Here is a 19006-nt window from a genome sequence, read left to right on the forward strand (position 1 = left end):
TCTCTGACTTCAGTTTTCGAAAGATTGTGGATTTAATTGACTGAGAAACTGTGTGTAAATCTATGCATGCTATTTTGCTTCATGTCTGGAGTGTTACCTTAGGTAATTGTTTGTGAAGTCAGTGAAGGCATCCAGTATATGATTATTATTTTGGTTTAAAAAAAAAGGTTATAATTTTCACCATATGGGGTGCAGAAAGGTAACCCTATATAGAGACGTGTGCAAATTGTATTGCATCCTATATTGCGGTGACTTTATCACCCCATAGGGTGCAAAATTACTACAATAACAGTGTGAACCATAATGGGTGCAGGTATGAGGTGCAGAAGGGGAACCCTGTATAGAGGTCCATATTTGCACCTTATAGGGTGTTGAATATTGGGTGCTAAATAAGAACCCCCCCCCCCCAAAAAATAGAACCTTAAATGGAGCCGCTGGTGTTACAACGATATGAACCAGAAAGGGTGCAAATTTGCACCTGAATTTTTGTTCACCCTGTGGGGTGCAGAAAGGGAACCCAATGGAGGGGTGCAAATATGCACCATATATGGTGTTAGATATAGGGTGCTAAATAAGCACCCCCAAAAATAGAACCCTAAATGGAGCCGCTGGTGTTACAACGATATGCACCCTCTAGGGTGCAAATTAGAACCGTAATTTCTCTGTGTGTACTATCGGTGGGGCTAGCCCACTTTGGCAAAAACGAGTGTAAACAGAAAGTGGGCTAAGGATAGTCCCGTACCAACGGTGGGGCTAAGGCCCCCCTTAGCCCCACCGTTGGTCCGGGGCTAAGCAAAAATTTACAAGTGTAAAAAGCCCTTTTGTGGTTCATGAATATGCAGAAATCATCTAACCGAACCTTCCTCCTATCGCATAGAAATAAAATGTACAGAGTCTTACAACAAGTTTACTTTGGACAGGTGAAGAGTCTGTCCCTATAATATGCGGTCACCTCGAAGAGGTAACGTATCTTTAGCGTAATCATGTAGACACGGCACTTCAGAGCTGACTTTCTTCACAGATTCAGAGAGTTAACATGGCATCTACATGACGGGAAAACATCATTCTGTGGCAGAGTTGAGCCGAGCTCAAGATGAACAGTTTCATCACGATAGAGCATAACAAGGATGCTGACGAAATTTTTCATCTCATAATTTTTTTTTTCACGAAACACTGATAATTCAATTCAATTCAGTTCAATTCAATTCAATTCATTCATTCTCATTTTTCTCTAACAAAACATAACAAAGAGAAAATCAGGAATTATATCATAAGCACATTTACATTAGAAAGCGTGAAAAATAAACGATACTAGTAGTCGACAAATAGAGACATGGATACATACCAGAAAATACTAAGTTATGTTTTGATGGGCAAAAGAGACTCTGAGAGGTCCAATAAAGAGCAATGTTTGTATGTGGACCACTAAAGAGTTTCTTCAAATATATTTTCTGTAATTACAAATACATAACACACACAATGGAAAGTTGTCCACAATTTCCATCCGAAGTTAATTTTGTCGCCCTCTACAGTTCATTTATTCAAATGGCTGTAGCTTCCTTATTCCTTCTCCGATTTAGCTCAAATTTGCAATGAACAGTGCTGAATAAATTAAATACACTTGTATTTAGATAAGAGAAACTTCATCTGAAAGTGTTGGTTCCTTTAAGTGCTGATGGCATTGACCCCACACCTCTTCTACTCTCTTAGGTACGAGAATAAAATGACCAAGCGCTAATGATTCGATAACTGCGACCTCTCTTGCAAAAGTCGTTACTGCTAAATCATTATAATCGCAAAATAATTTGACGCGCAATGACATTTTAATCATCTTTCATTAACTTTAGTCGAAATGAACGAAAATGAAAATAACGAGGATTGAATGATTTGCAGTTCCTCAATTTCTTTTCACATGCAGCTTGCGTTTTTCTTTTCATTTAATATTAGACCATCAATCAAAGTCATCTTTGCCCTGGAATAGGTTTTTAAAATGGTTTGAACTCTGCCCGAGTGTCGGGGGGACTCAGCTCAAGATCCTGCTATTTTATTTCACGTTGACTGTGGCAATCCCCATTATGTGTTTTATATCCTGGCGGAAATACCAAGGGGTCATCTGACGAAATTTTAACCTCGGAAGGTAAATCACTTCATATCCCCGACATGTCAATGACTTTGTGCTCATGACTAGATAAGGCTGATTAAGTTCCCTACTTCTGACCCGCTCAAGGTGAAAAAGAACGATCTACTTAAGGGCAACCCTCCACCGACACTCAAAGGAAAAGCTGCTCGAACGGGTGTCCACGATATAAACAAGTACCGTACATGCGTATCATGCGTAAGACACATGAAGCAGATGTACTTTATCCCGTAACTCTGTTCGTATAGAATATGTGTAGGCAGACCCCTATGATGTATGTGTTTGATATTACTTTGAGAAAGATGATCACATAAATTCATTTAAAGATGCATACACACAATGCAGTTGTATATAACTCACATCTAAATGAATATCTATTTCTTTATTTATTCATCTTTTTTTAAGCATAGGGTACTCCCTAGTCCAATTCAAAGCCACAGCGGCCTGCTTTACAAGGGAGCCCTGCATTAATAAACGTTACACTGTAAAACCGTCCGTGTTAGATTTAACACCATGGGTGTTAAATTTAACACCGATCAAGTGTTAATAGAGGACCACACCCACAGGTGTAGAAAATGCACTGTGATGGTGTTGAAAAGTGTTCACCTGACACTTCATGGTGTTAATTTGACACTGTACATGGTGATATTTTGACACTGTACTGGTGTTAATTCAAACATTTCACCACATGGTGTTGATTTGATATTTGTTGGTGTTAATATAAATGGTTTAACACCCGTCCAGCTTCAATAAGAGACCACACCAGCTGATGTTACTGTGGTGTGAATTTATTTTCACATTTTTTCAAAAATCTAGTATTCTAATGTAAAATTCTTGATCGTCTTGTTTAAATTACAAATCAACAAGAAGTGCAGTTACTAAGAAACTCTTCAAAAACAGTTTTATATTTGGAAATGACACCCGGAGGTGTTAATTTAACACCATTAATGAGCACCGAAAATTTAACACCAGCTCGGTGTTCACTATTTAACACCGGACTTTTTGCAGTGTAATGTGCACAACCAAAAGCAAAAACGAGCGAAGTATGATCCAGTTAACAGAAAATCAATTTCATTGAACAACATAAGAAACACGTAAACAAAATTTAATACGTATGAAAAGTTAAAGGCATAATTTACCATTTGCAGATGAAACAAAAACCCAGCATTAGTGCCTTAAGATATTTCTTAGATGTGTTAAGGATAGAAACAACCAATGTAAAAATTTGAACCTGTACAATCTATGTTAAGTATTGTTATGTATACAAAATGTGATTATGATAAAAATGATTCCAGACTAAACCGTCTACAGTTAAGGTTTAAAGAGAAAAACAGTGATAGCTCCTTATATTTAAGGCTTTCTAATGCAAAAATTTTATATGGAAGCGGGATGTTTTGTAACACAAATGACCTACACATATACATCAAAAGTGATATCTTGAACATTTTTTAATCACTGCTGCCAAAGGTAAATAGGACCTTTAAAAGAAAAGATAGGACATAATAAAATGGTTCTACGTGTGTACATTTCGTCTGTTGAGAATGAGAAGGGCGTTAAGTGGTCTTGAACACTATGGGTTTAGTGACAACTTAACGCCCTTATCATTCTCAACCGACGATTTGACCTGGATGTGCGTACCACCATCATAAACCATTGCCTTTCGCTCTTTCATTCTTTTTCTCTCTCTACCGCTTTCGCACATTTATTACTCAGGATTACGAGTATACTGTTACAGCCTGGTTTGTTGGTTGTTGTTTTTGTGTGTGTGTGTGTGAGTAGCACTTTTATAAAAGCTTGACGTATTATTTGAGAGTCGCTTGGGCGGAAGGAATTAAGCTCTGTCTACCAGTAAAAGTGCATGGCCAAGTGATCGGCGAAAGTGGAGTCACTGTAACACAGCCAGAGAGGTTTTGTTATTGTGCTGATCGATATCACTGCAGCCTAGTTCATGGCGTTTTCTCATTTATCCCAATTCAAACGATTTGCGTTTTTGTGTTCATCGCCGTCGTTACCTGATTACTATACATAAAAGAGCGTGATTTGGATCAGGTAACCAGTTGCCTGCTATGGAGTGCAATCTGATCATGGCCCCACTACACATAAGACATTCATCGCTCGTTAAGTAATTCATGCACTTGTTCCTGTCAAAAGCAAAACAGAACATATCTTAAACATGCTTCGCATAACTTCTTCTGGCAACAGCCTTTCCAGAAGCAGGATTCTTGTCGTTACCATAACACTTGCCATTGCAGCAAGATGGTTATCATAGCAAAGGTTTTTTGATTGTTTGTTTCTGTTTTTTTTTTTTTTTTTTGGTTTGTTTGTTTGACACTTGTTTGTTTGATCTCTTGTGTGTGGGGGAATGCGTGTTTGTGAGATTGGAAATAGAGCTCACTGATCTCTTAAGGACGTACATATCTGGATATCTCATAATTGGCCCATTCATGCTGTACAAACAAGACAGTTTAGTGAAGCCTCCCCGCCGCCATGTTGATAGGCATGCTCTATGCACGCCCTTTCCAGCAAAGATTGTCGCCAAGATCACGTGACGTCGTGATTTCTGTGCACAAACGTATGGACGATGTGCGTGGTAAGATGGCGGCGCGATGGCTTCAAAGCAAGTGGCCAATGAGATGTCCAGATAAAGGCACGTGATGGAGCCCTGATGTGGTTCTCTTTGATTTCCGAAGTTATTGTTACGTCATCTATGATTAGCAGCGAAGTGTAGGTCAAATTAATGGCGCCAACTGTAAAGGGCGCCACATTCGCATCAATTGTCTGCTTCGTCTTACCTCTGCAGGGCTCAACGCGACAAACGCTGGGCCGAACATCGCCGTTCATGTCCGTGAAGTAGCACCATGGCGCAGTCGTGTTTTGCATGATGCGACAGTGATTGTCTTGCAGATCTGCATTAAAAAAAAAAAGAGTAATAACATCACAACAGACGTTACATACCACTTATTGTATTCAAAATGGTTTATACTCTACAGCAGTGCATTCCTCTACTTGATGTACTTGTGGTGACGTAAAACCGTAGCGTCTTATCATGCACAATCATAACATACATTCTCTTTTATTCTATGGACGTCCGTCGTGTCGGCGAAGACTCTTCAGGAAGTTAGGAATCTAATACTGTTGTTGTTGTTGTTTCCGTCTTCAGATTAAAATATACACAAGCTGCATATGTATACATTGCATATACAGTATGAAGAAACGGGGGATTGCCCGTTCAGCCATATCTGTAAAATATGACCGTTCTTCCGCAGGGTCTCATATTTACGATACAAAATCAATACACTGTATACACAAAACATGAAAAAAAACTTTACTGAAAATCATTCACAGGACTAGTCAACAATAATCAGAGATAAGTAAAGATTGTGGGTGCGATGGTGGCTATGGAAACCTTATTCTGGAGTGACAGCGTCTGTCACGCACAGTCATCACAGTTGTAGCCATTGGGCCGAATGTATAAAACTAGCAATTGCTTGTAAGCAATTGCTTCAAGCAAAAGCACAAGCTCGTCTAGCAAAAGGTCTAGCTCAAGCAATTGCTTAAATCCATATGCATAACCTTTTTGCTTGTGCTTATACTTTTTGCTCAATTACTTAATTGCTTAATTACGTTTTCAACAAAAGGGACGTCAGCCTGTGCGAACACAAGAACAAAGGCGGGTGTGACAGAATGTACATTTGTATTTGAAAGAGGGAGGCGCATGTGTGCCGAAACATTTCCTGGCATAGCAAAGGAGCTATGAAATGACACTCATAAATGCACACACAGACGCACACACACATCTATACACACACACGTACTGGCTGATTCCCATCACTGCTTAAATAATGGGCCGAATGCATAAAACAAGCAATTGCTTGTAAGCAATTGCTTCAAGCAAAAGCACAAGCTCGTCTAGCAAAAGGTCTAGCTCAAGTAATTAGTCCATGGGCCAGGCCAGATATTGGTACCACCTGAGGTGGCAATGCCTTTTTGGTGTCATTTTGTTTTTCGGGCGTAGATATGCTTATCAAGCTATGATAGCATTTCCAAATGAGTAGCTTTTTAATTAGTCATAATGTATGAATTTTAAACCAATTGTTATCATGGTTATATCCCTATACTTCTGAATCGAGACCAACCGCTATACAAAGAAGAGCACTGTCTTCTGTATGTTTACAGGTGTTCTGTTGTAAACGCTTAGTCTTTATTCAAGGCAGCGAAGGGAATATCCAAGGGTTATGATGTCCACAGCGCTTAGTCTAATATTCAAGACGGCAAAGGGAATATCCAAAGCTTATAATACATGGTATATCCCTTTATCTAAAAACAACAATGTTACCGCATTTTTCAATTATTTATCATTTTCGATCCTGTGAAAACGCTACTGTGAAAACGCTAATACCACGCCAATGTCGCTTTATTTCCATCCAACAATGAAAGATAATGCAAAAAAAAATGTACCGGTACACTACAATACATTATAGTAAATAATGTTGTAAACGAACTGAGTGATTTTTGTTTAAAACTGATGTATTTGTTGAGAGGGTGGTATAAAAACAGTACAGATAATCCCCTTTATTAGGAACTTTAGATATGATAACGGTACATTGGTCTAGATAAAGACTAAGCGCACCGCGTGACAGCTGTGGACATCATAACCCTTTGGATATTCCCTTCGCTGCCTTGATTAAAGACTAAGCGCACCGCGTTTACAACAGAACACCTGTGGACATACAGAAGGCAGTGCTCTTCTTTGCATAGTGGCTTAGTTTCGATTCAGAAGTATAGGGATATATAAAAACGAGACCAATTTGGTTTAAAATTCATTTATTGTGACTAAGCTACTCATTTGGAAATGCTATCATAGCTGGATAAGCATATCTATGTCCGACAAACAAAATGACACCAAAAAGGTTTTGCCACCTTAGGTGGTACCAATAACCAATTTTTCGGGTCTTGGCCCATGGACTAAATGGCTTAAATCCATATGCATAACCTTTTGCTAGTGCTTGTACCTTTTGCTTGTCCCGCACAAGCAATTGCTTGCGTTTTCAACAAAAGGGACGTCACGCCTGTGCGAACACAAGAACAAAGGCGAGTGTGGCAGCGTGTATTTGAAAGGACATGTGTGTGCAGAAACATTTCCTGACATAGCAGAAGAGCTATGAAATGACACTCATAAATGCACACACAGACGCACACACACAACTATACACACGCACACGTATTACTGGCTGATTCCCATCACTGCTTACAGTAGCCGGGATGCGTTTTTTTTTTTTTAAGACGGCACAGATTGGGGCATGGCGCGTGTTAAACCTATGGGAAAAACGTTGGGTTAGGGTTTTTGGTTAGGGTTAGGGTTAGGGTTAGGGTTGGGGTTAGGTAACCCTAACCCCAACCCTAACCCTAAGGGTTAGGGTTTAGGGTTAGGGTTAGGGTTTGATGCTTAGGGTTAGGATTGGGATTAGGGTTAGGTTTAGGGATAGGGTCCCCAATAGATTTTTAAGGTCCCCAATCTGCGCCGTCTAAAAAAAAAACACGCAGCCGGGATCTGCCAGATCGCACGTGGAGAGACGTCTCCTTGCTCTCCACCGAAGTCAGACATCCTACCTGTTTTTCATCACGTTTTGCGTGCTAACCACTGGACATTCCCGTTGTTGAAATGAAAAATTTCTTACTCTACTTATGAGCAATTTCTTGTAGATTTATACCACATCTTCGCAAGTGTGGTCTTTCTTCCATGAATATGAAAATGGTATTTAAAAGGGAACGTCCCAGATAAGCAAAAGCTCAAGCTCATTTTACAGAGCTTGGAAAATCGTAAGCAATTGCTAGAAAGAACTAGCAAAAGGTATGTTTTGTGCATACGTTTTTAAGCAAACGCTTGGTCTCTAAGCAATTGCTTGCGGGGAGCAAGCAACTGCTTGTGCTTGCTAGCAAAAGCTCACAAGCAATTGCTTGTTTTTATGCATACGGATTCGAGTTAAAGGCTAGCACAAGCAATTGCTAGCGTTTATGCATCCGGCCCAATGGGCCGAATGCAAAAAACTAGCAACTGCTTGTAAGCAATTGCTTCAAGCAAAAGCACAAGCTCGTCTAGCAAAAGGTCTAGCTCAAGCAATTGCTTAAATCCATATGCATAACGTTTTTGCTTGTGCTTATACCTTTTGCTTGTCCCACAAAAGCAACTGCTTAAAGGGGAAGGTTAGTAACTGATCAGTGGGAATCAGTGGAAATGCTGGGAGATGATTGTTCCAATCCTTATGGGATTCATTCAAGAGTTCATTGTATATCTATTGTTGTGTGAAAATTATTTGCTTCAGAACGGTCTCATATTCAAGTAATGTGCAGATTAATGCTCCGTCACTGACCAGGGACGCTAACCTGGAAGCATTAAACTGCACATTACTTGTGTGTATGCATGAGTGGGTGTGTGTTTAAGAATACCTATAGATACGCATGCATACCCAATATATTCCGTGTCTTTTTCTTCTCTGTATACACTCATCCTTTGATAAAGCAATGAAATGCACTAATCACTCCCTGTGTAGACGAACTATCATACCCTCATTAAAATCCGGTGACCACTAATTTCTTTTCACCACTGAATGGCGAGCTCGGATAATAATCTCCTAAAAGCTTTCTCGGATCCCCTTCATACAATTTGATGACAATCCGCCTTCTATGCACACACGTCCAATCGGCCTTCAATTTTCCAGTGCTATGGTTATCAATTAATTTGCCACATGTAAATAAAAGTTGATACCAAAAAGTAGTTGGACGCGGGAAATCATTCAAGTAAACAAGTCTTTTTTTTTTTGTTCGACTGAATTTGAATGGACGATTGGAAGTTCGTTGCATTTTCTTTTCAATGACAAGTCCATGATCCTTTGAAAGCGGGAATCTAGTAGATTGATTTTATCATGCCTTTCCAGGATATAGCTATCGCAAATGATGGTAGAGATGATGTAAACACAGAACTACTTATCCTCGCTTTTCAAACAACCGTGATTAGTCTCAATAACACAATAACACTATATAGTGGTCTTTCGCGAAGAGCACTCATCCTACGCGGGAAACGAATATCATTGATGAGTTGTATTAATTATTTATTATCCTTCACTGGCCGACCCACACATCCTGACACTTGTACACTTTCCACCTACAGCCAGATATCATTGGGAGGCACACGTATACTGGCGGAGATGCTGCAAAGAGGTAGGTAGCAAATGAACAGAAAATTGTCTGAGTCCCTTTTTTCACCATATTTTAGGGCCACAAACTTCTAGCGACTCCGCACCTTCAACTTTCTATTCTATATAGCCACTGGTCAGAGTGACGTTCGATTTCGAAGTCAGGTTCCTGTAACGAAATTTAGGGTAATGCTTTTGGTAGACCTCAAAGGTAAATCTGCACCTGATCAAGGTGGCTTGACGAAACACAACAAAGTCAAGCAGTTGACATTTCTGAAATTATTAACACCAATCAACTTCCATTCAAACGTAGAGTGTAGTTTCTCATAAAGGGACACGCTCGCCTGTCTAATTACCCTGAACACACCCCTACCACCACTTTAACCACCACCACCACCACCATCACCATCACCCTTTACACTTCCTTCCGAAATGACTTCGTTTAACCCTTTGTGTACTCCGAATGCCGATTGGTGCAGATATTCTCATAGCGTTGCACACACTGTACAAAGTCAATGGCAAGGAAAGGCTTTATCCTGGCGTTATGTCCGTTCGTTCATGGCTATCAAGCTCCCATACAGTTAACTGACCCCGGATTTCGTGGAAACTACTTTGTTAAGATGGGATGGCAGTTAATCAAGCCGAAGTCCAATCACATGGATAATCGATCGATCCAAGCATAATTATGTACAAGGACGTCAGTGAAAAGCGTGGACATTGACTTATTTGAAGGTTTCTTTCGTCTCCTGAAATTTCGTCAGTTGCAATCATTAGAAAGACCTTGATTGACAAGATATTACAAGCCCTTTCGGTTTTTTTGTGGATTAAAGGGACGGTTGAGATGGGGCTTCAGGTTTTTAACGGTTTTTATGATTTTTTTTTTTTTATATAGACAATGAGAAATCTGTTGTGAAATATGAAAGAACATTATTCTAAAAGGAAGTAAAGATTATTTGATGAAAATTGGTTTTGAAATGGCTGAGATATTCCAAGCAAAGCAATCCGAATAAAAGGTTGGACCCACCTTATACTATAGGATCGCTTTTACTTTTTTTTTTATATCTCAACAACTTCAAAACCAATTTTCATCAAATAAAGTTTGAATTCCTCTTAGACCATCGTATGTTCTTTAACATTTCGTAAAGTGGTTACTAAGTATCTCGCAAAGAGTTAAAAGCTGAATCCTCGCCTCAACTAATACTACATTATATATTTCTACTGACGTTCTTTACCTGAGGGGACCCCATTCTTTCTATAAGCTTTGTCTTTTTAGTGGGTCCCTCAATAAAATTTATTTTCCGAAGTGTGCATGTTGTTATTTCATTTTCATCACTTTCAGATTTAATGAGAATGTGTGAATACACTACAGAAGGTTCCACGATTATTTCATAACTGGTACTCTTCTCAGTTTGCTTTGTTATGTTTATGGAACATTGTTCTCTGATACCAAAGAAAGTGAAATGTCTATGTTCTCGTCGAAAAATGAAAGAAATTTGAATTGAAATTAATTCAATTGAAACTTATCAGATGACATATCAGACATATTTGATCTGGCCTCGCAAAATAATAAAGACTCTCTTGAAGGACTCTTTCACAACTCACAATCAAAATGGTGGCGTCTACATGAGGAACACCCCGAAATCCACTTTCATTTGTACGTACTGACAATACATTCATTACACTATTGCACTTAAGGCTTTCTTCGTCTTCCGTGAGAAATGAGTGATTCCTATAGGCAGCAGTTAAATGTTTCCAACAATTCGAATCAAGATACTGCATTTTTGACGAATTGACTGACCCACGTTGGGGGAAAAATTGATCCATTTGGTAAAAATGTGTTGTATAAGTTCTTAGTTACATGTCTTATGAATATTATTTGAAATGAAAAAAAAAATTATTCAATATTTGTATTATACATCTCATCAATTACATTTACTATCATACTCATCTTAATTGCCACCACAGCGTAAATAAGTTACGCTCCATTTGGCACATCGGCAACAACGCTTTTAAATATACCGGGGAAAGCAGTGAAAAATATTACAGTCTACATCTTTATTGATAATAGTCTAGAGTATCACACACTTCAAATCATTGACCATTCACGTGTCAAGCAATGTCTTGACTGCGAGTTTTATACACAGCCCTATTTTTCCCAATCTACGACTGGTAAAATTATCGTAATTTTCTACTTGTTCTTTCAATATTACAATAGATTCGCTTGATACCATGTTCTTCTCTTTCAGAACAAATTACGAGGTAATCAATACTTCCTCATATTTCAGATATCCCTATAGTATCAATCAAAGCAAGATACACAAGGTCTCTTTGGTTTGGTGTTTTGTTTTGTTTTGTTTTGTGTGGTTGTTGGTTTGTTTGTTTGTTTAGATCACAAGAAACTCCTCGAGTAGGTGATGCACGCATGAAATCTTATCCTATAGTTTCTCCCGGTGGGTGCTACATAAACACTTTTTGATAAACGACTGTTTTTTTGTGGGGAACAAGCAACCCGAAGGTTCATTAGACCGAAAAAAAAAGAAATGGAGTCGTTGCTGTTACGTTGTCAATAGTTACTGATGGATTCGATAATCCCTTGTACTCACTGTTTTGCTCCAATATCTCCGACTGGTTGCCGAGAACGGAAGTCCAGTTCTCACAGCGGTTGCAGTCCAGAGCACTTCCGGTCAGCATACATCCGTAATGGTAGGTTCCGTTATATTCCCAGGTACGTCTGTTGAAGCAGTCCCACTGCCCTGGAGCAAATAAAGGTATAGGATAGAAAATTCATCACTAAGATCGGAGTGAATGATTGAAGTCTGTCATCTTCAGCCACATCATCTTCCGCATCCCAACTGTCACCTCCAGTTCATCTTCCTCCTAACCCTCCTTTCTTCCTTTCCCCTCCTCTTCTTCCTCCAGCACAACTAGTTTACTCTTCCTCTTCCTCTTTACCCGTCCTCTTTCTCCTTCTTCTCTTTTCCCTCCTCTTCCTTTTCCTCCTCTTCTTCTTCCTCCTCCTCCTCATTATTCCCTTAAATTCTATTCGATTCATTTATTTTCATTCTTCTTTTTCAAAAAACATATTACAGAATGAATCAGAAATTATATCATAAACATATACATTCGACTTTGCAAAGGATGAATGACACAGATAAAGATATGCATGAATACTGGCGCAAAAAAAAAGTTGAGGAAAAAAAAAAGAATTGAGAGGTCCACTAAAAAGCAAGCTTGTCTATTGTCAACCACTCAAAGAAAAATCTTATGAAATACTTATTTGCAAATACTTAGCACGAAAATGATTCAAGACAAGACGGAACAAAACAAGAGAAACACAACAACAACATGACTCTATTTGACAGAATAGATAGATAGAATGGAAGGAAAGTAAGAAAAAAGAGAATGCCTACACGCTGAACAAGGAAACGGAAGAGGGAATTGAAGAGGTGCTACAGACAACTCCCCTTCTTCCTCCTCTTCCTCCTGTACTTTCTTCTCCTCCCTCCTCCCTCCTCCCTTTACGTGTAAAGAGCTTTGAAGAGCATTACCTCCATGGGCACGACATGCTTTAGAAAGGTTTGTGGTTCTTGCTGTTGTTGTTTTTGTTGCTGTTGTTGTTGTTGTTGTTGTTGTTTCATGATATGTTCAGTGTAGTTTTTTGGTTTATCGTGTGGCAAGGGTAGCTCTGAATAAGTGAGAAGGAAGAAGAGTAGATGAAGAGGAGATACAGAGAGATTAATCGGGAATAGAAATTCTCCATTATTACATGGAGCTTTTCCATCACCCGAACCGATCACAGTTTGTTATTCCGAAATGTCGTTGATTCGAAAATGAAACAATTAAATGTTCGTTAATCAGAAAATTAACAGGAGGTACAACTAACGAACCTTTGGAATCGCCAACCTTGTTTCGTTTTTGGGATAACAAGCCTTTTGAATACCAAACTTTATTTCATTTCCGGAATAACGAACCTTCGGAATAAGACCACAGATGTTCGGATAAACGAGCCCTATAAACATCCGGGTATACGGACCTTGTATGCTTCTAAATAATGAATCTTCGGAATAGCAAATCTTATTTCATTTTTTTTTTGGGGGGGGGGATTATCGAACATTTACAATAACGAACCTTATTTCGTTTTCGGACTAGCGAACCTTTGGAAAAACGGACATTACCCCTCAAAACAACTCTTCCACATACAGAATGACATCAGAATTACAAACTGCTGACAATTAAATGTAATGAATACATTGGAAAATCTCTGCTGAAATACTAAAATTGCTGTGCAACTATTAAATTATTCCATTCCGGATTTTCATTTTTGTTTCTTATCAAAAATAATGAACTAAGTTAATTCCTTTAAAAACGTTTCCAAAGTTCATTCTTCCCATTTCTTTCGCTAGACCTCTCTGTTTTTTCCCCTGCCATTATAATCTCTTTATTATTTTAGTAACAGATTGCTTAATTTATCCACGTACATGACGAGTGACCCAAATGACTAATTGTTGATAACATTCACATGAAATTATGAATACCAGGAATATATGATTACGTCCATGCAATATAAAAACGTAATACGGGTATGTCATATCTTAAGTACCAGGTGGGGGAAACCGTAGGTTATCAATGAGTACAATTGTATTTTGCCTGACTTGGATAATGGCCACATAAGCTTGTTATTCTCTTCTTCCTCTTCTTAACAGAAGTGACAAAACGAAAAAAGGAATAGAAAACTTGAACCTCGAATACGTATCGTAACCTTAAGCCAAGGAGGATAGCCATAAAGGAAATATAACAATAGACAGAGACGTATTCGAGGGGATATAGAAGAAGATAGCACGATGGGGAGAAAATGGCTGAAGAGAAGGAACAGTAGCAATCAAGTAGTTTGGAGCTTTTATAATCATGTGCAAAGAAAAAATGACTATATTTATGAATGTGTATATTGAGTTCATCATCCTGTTTGTCACCCTATTTGGGTGGTCTTGCCTGATGGTATAATAGCCTTATATCCATTATGATTGTCCATTGCCATCCAGATCACCGAGGTTTCATGTTTGTATGCTGGACAATGCTCAAAAAAAGCTTTAGAAATCGACCATACGGACTGACATCGCAGATTATTATAGATCTTTGAACGCACAGAGCATAAGTGACTCGCCCATTAAATTTGCATATCATTTACTTTCTTCTCAAGAATATAGGATATCATGATTTCTTTCATGAATCGAGTCCGGAAAATGGCAAGTCTTAAAAAAATATGAAAACGAGATAGACTATATTGAATAGGGTATTTCTTCGAAGAAATGCCGATCAGGCATGAGGGTTCTTTACAGCACATTAAAACCATGGCTGCCTTTTTTATATCTCCCAGATGGACGAGCGTACTGAAGGACTAAAAAGAAAAAGTTTCTTCACTGTGTTTTGATGTTGAGAACACGCCGCAGCATTTTATTGATCGGACCATTAGCTTTCATCGCAAAATCTATATTATTACATATATCAAAGCCGCAACTCAGCTAGTTTCAGCTACGTGGTATTTGTATGCGCGTCAGGTAAAACCTTTTAAAATTGACACAAAGCAACTGTGATGTGCTAAAAAACAACTATTTCAGAACTCTATCAAATTACTTACGCATCAAAATTTTGAACTGGCAGCACTTTAAATGTTTCAAATTGATTGTGTGAAAAGGGCAAATGCTACATTTACCCTGCACCTGCCGTTGCAAAAAAAAAACAACAACAACAACAACACCAAAACAACAAAAAAGTAGTACCAAAGTAGAATAAAAGATAAATTGAAAAATCCTCGTTGGTGTCATGGAAACTAAAATCTGTGAGATTTACTTTGCTCTGCTGGTTTGAAAAAAAAATGTGTGTAGTTAGCGAATCTCCTTTGACTTTTAGAGAGCCTATTGTTCTAAGTCATAAAATCCTCGTCATTGTTTCCCGTAACTTGTCTCCTGCAAAACATATCATATTCACTGATTAAGGTGAAATTAGGTGGAAGGGGGAATAATCAGTGTTGAGATTTGCAAGGGGTGTTTGTTTATTGTAAGTTAGATCTTTAGTCTTATTCAATTCGCGTAATTTATCTTTGCAATTCCGTATGACATGTAAAAGTGTGTATCAATTATATGTGATATGACAATCTTCATGTGTGACGTGGATGCACTATACGTTACAAGCATTGCCTTTTTACCATTTCTCCCCATTTACAGCATTTTCACATACACATACGTTTTTTTTTATTGTTCATCAATTACAGACACATAAAGTTCGATTATTGTACATCTGATATCTATATTTGCATTTTTCCTGTAAAACTTCATAATTGTAGACGGCAAAAAGATCGGCGAATTAAAAGCACGGATGTTAAATCTAACACAAACCAGTGTCAATACAGGACCACAACAACAGGTGTAGAAAGTATATTGTGATAGTGTTGAAAAGTGTTCACCTGGTACTTCATGGTGTTAATATGACAATAAAGCTGGTGATATTTTTGACACTGCGCTAGTGTTGATTCAACAATGACATTTAGGTGTTCATTTGACATTGCTGGTGTTAATTTCAATGGTATAACATCCGCCCGGTGTGAATAGGAGACCACATCCTCTACTCTTACTGCGGTGTAATGTGTCCTTTTTTTTTCAAAAATCAGGTTCATTGTCGGGGAGTTCTTGTTGAAGTTCAAAAGCAACAAGAACAACGGAAATTAATTACCTATTTAATAAAAAAAAAGTCTTATATTTTGAAGTGACACCGTGCGTGTTTATGTAACACCACAAATGCATGAGCACCGGAAATTTGATATCAACTCGGTGATTAATTATATTTAACACCCGGCTTTCTGGAGTGTATTAATCATGTCTCGGTTGGAGATGGAGAACAATAAATAAATAAAATATAATTATAAAAGATATACAACTCCCCAACCCCAGTCATCCCTTTTTTTCCTCCTCGTAATTCGGGGATATATGGTACTGCATGTATGTTGATTACAACGATGGCATTCAGACAGAAAAAAAAGGCTGGACAGTGTTGAATCATCAAGGAATGCCGGAATAGAGTGTCTTTATTGTCACAAATATATCTTACAAACCTACCTCCGCAACGAAGAGATAAGTCCGCGACTGCCCCGAGAAAAGGCGATTGCCGACAGATTTAGTGCATGGCATACTTTGATCCCGTCAAGCAAGCGGTTTAGTACAAACGGATGGAACATTTTTACTAAGTTGCATATTTGTTTTAAAATCTTGCAGTGCAGTGGGTTTGATATAAGAAGAGTATTGAACTGAAGCTTTCTTACATGATTAAAATGCTAATAGTTTTGATGGATTTATGTCCTTTTGTTGTCGCTTTACTTCCACATCAAGAGAAGTAAGGTTGAGAAAACTGTATGTTGAAACTTAAAGAATTAATGAACAAAACATACATGCAAACACACGACAAGTGCAAATGAATGCTGAAATTCACAAGGAGTATAAAAAGGAAAACACAAGAAGCATTATTTTACACGTTGGTAACGGTATATATCAACAATCGTATTTGTATACTTTGAATATAAACATATCGAAGATGCTATGAAATATCACTGGGTACCGCATACCCATCGCAACATGTCTATAAAAAGCAAATTCATAATGAAAATCAATGTCATTTGAATATTTCAAGTTCAAGGAGTGCAAACATCTGCTTACTTCAGATACGTCCAAGAGGATCTTCCTCATAAGCAGTCGATTTTGTATTTATAATTTAAGGACGAAATTGTAGGACAATTTTCGGTTTGACCTGAAGTGTACTTTATAAGCACATTTAAAGCACTATATCAGAATATCAAACAAGTTCGTAGGTATGATTTTTATGGCGGCTTTAAAATTGGAAATATGCTAATGGAACCTTTCTATTAATATATAAATATTATATATATAAATATAAATATATAAATATATATATATATATATAATACATTTATATAATCTTTATGCTGTATCTCCGAGACGGTACCCGCCCAACCAAAGGTAATTATATACGTGTTATTTAAATTTCTGAACTATAGGCTGACTTGGAGAATGCGTAACATAAAGGATCGACAGTATATAACTCTGGCCCGGCACTACCTGAAATAAATGTCGGGCCACCACATTTTAAGAAAAAAAAAATGTTTTGGCCATATTGATATTTGTACATATTTTTCATCCTTCAAAAGTATGCATTGTTTCGAGCATTATGCATTCTTTCCTTCATTATATTGTATTATATTAATATTATGACTTGTACTTCTTACACGTTGTCAAGAAATATAAATTGTAAAATCTATGCACGTGTATTTTGTATTATGTCATTTGTAATGTATTACCTTTTGTTGAACGGAAATAAAGCATATAATTGATTTGATTTGAATTGAATTGAATTGAATTGAATTGAATTGAATTGGATTGAATTGAACTGCATGAACTGAGCTGAATTGACTTGAATTGACGTAGTTTGCTGTTTCATTCTCCGTATCGGGTGATTCCAAATAGCCCTTTATCTTCCGAAATTCGTCTGGTTTAGTTATATTACTACTTTCACAGAATGTATGGAAATGTTTTGATGATTTTAACAGTCAAACAATATTCATAGCGCAGTGAAATTTCCAGCAAAACGGCAGTGTATGATAAACGTATTCCTCATTAAAACACATTACAATGATATGCTTGTATGTAAGCCATTAGACGATAGACTTTTATGAATAATAAACTTTTATGAATAATAAACTTTTATGAAAATTGATTACCGTCTGATTGCGTGCCTCGCATCTTACAAAAAATGTTAATACAAGGTCGCCTTTACTTTAAGACAGCATCATTTTGAGCATCGTTGCCAGTGTTTGAAATGGCCTCCTTATAATACTTATGTCAATTTAGAATAATTAAAAGTTCGCTTGCCCTAGGCCTCCTTCATTAAACTGCAAGATCTGCCACGATGTATGTTTTCTTTTTTGTTTACCCCACTTGACATCCCCATTCAATCAAACAGGCTATCACATTACCATACACGAAAAATGATACGTGGATATCTACTTCTGGCCAGTGTATAAGGGCCATTGTAAGAATCATATTTCTGATGAAAATTGATTCGTGGGATGTACGGTGGGTGTGCTGGTAGGATCTGTAACAGCATATTCTGTGCATATAAGAATCTAGCGTACTGTTACGTGTATCACGATGGAGGACTGAGTCTTCAGACCTCTCATTTGGTAACGTATAGGCCTAGTATACAACATTCTTTAAGCAACGAGCTAGGTAATAAAAATCTTATTGTATAGATTTGCACGTCGATTCAGAAGTCCCCTGTAGGATCGCATATATAGATTCAAAATACAATTGACATTCTTTGCGAACGCGATACGACTGTAATTACAGATTTAATCGACTGGAGGTGTCGTAAAAATCCAGAGCTGAGATTTCTGGGTATAATGTCAATAACAAGTTCAGACCGCTGTTATTTCTTGACCAAAGTACATAAGGCAATCGAGAATATTACGGCTGAGAGAATTTTTGAATTCTAATTTTAGAAATATTGGTGTATCTTCAATAAAAGATCCAAGACTTATAGTTAAATAGATGCAGCTGGTTAGATAGATATAGGGATAGATAGATAGATAGATAGATAGATAGATAGAGATAGA

General features: G+C 37.7%; 1 protein-coding gene across 1 annotated transcript in view; it reads right to left on the bottom strand.

Moving 5' to 3' along the window:
* Positions 1-19006, bottom strand: part of LOC139720928 (uncharacterized) — a 77533-nt gene that overhangs the window by 57038 nt on the left and 1489 nt on the right. Inside the window, exons 2-3 of the mRNA XM_071632258.1 lie at positions 11934-12083; positions 4930-5043 (exon numbers count right to left, since the gene is read on the bottom strand). Of these exons, the coding sequence (XP_071488359.1) occupies positions 4930-5043; positions 11934-12083 (264 nt within the window). The remainder of the gene's footprint in view (positions 1-4929; positions 5044-11933; positions 12084-19006) is intronic.

Source organism: Diadema antillarum, unplaced genomic scaffold (genome assembly GCF_040938485.1).
Source record: "Diadema antillarum isolate AM-2024a unplaced genomic scaffold, OU_Dant_1.0 scf00000135, whole genome shotgun sequence".
Taxonomy (NCBI): Eukaryota; Metazoa; Echinodermata; class Echinoidea; order Diadematoida; family Diadematidae; genus Diadema; species Diadema antillarum.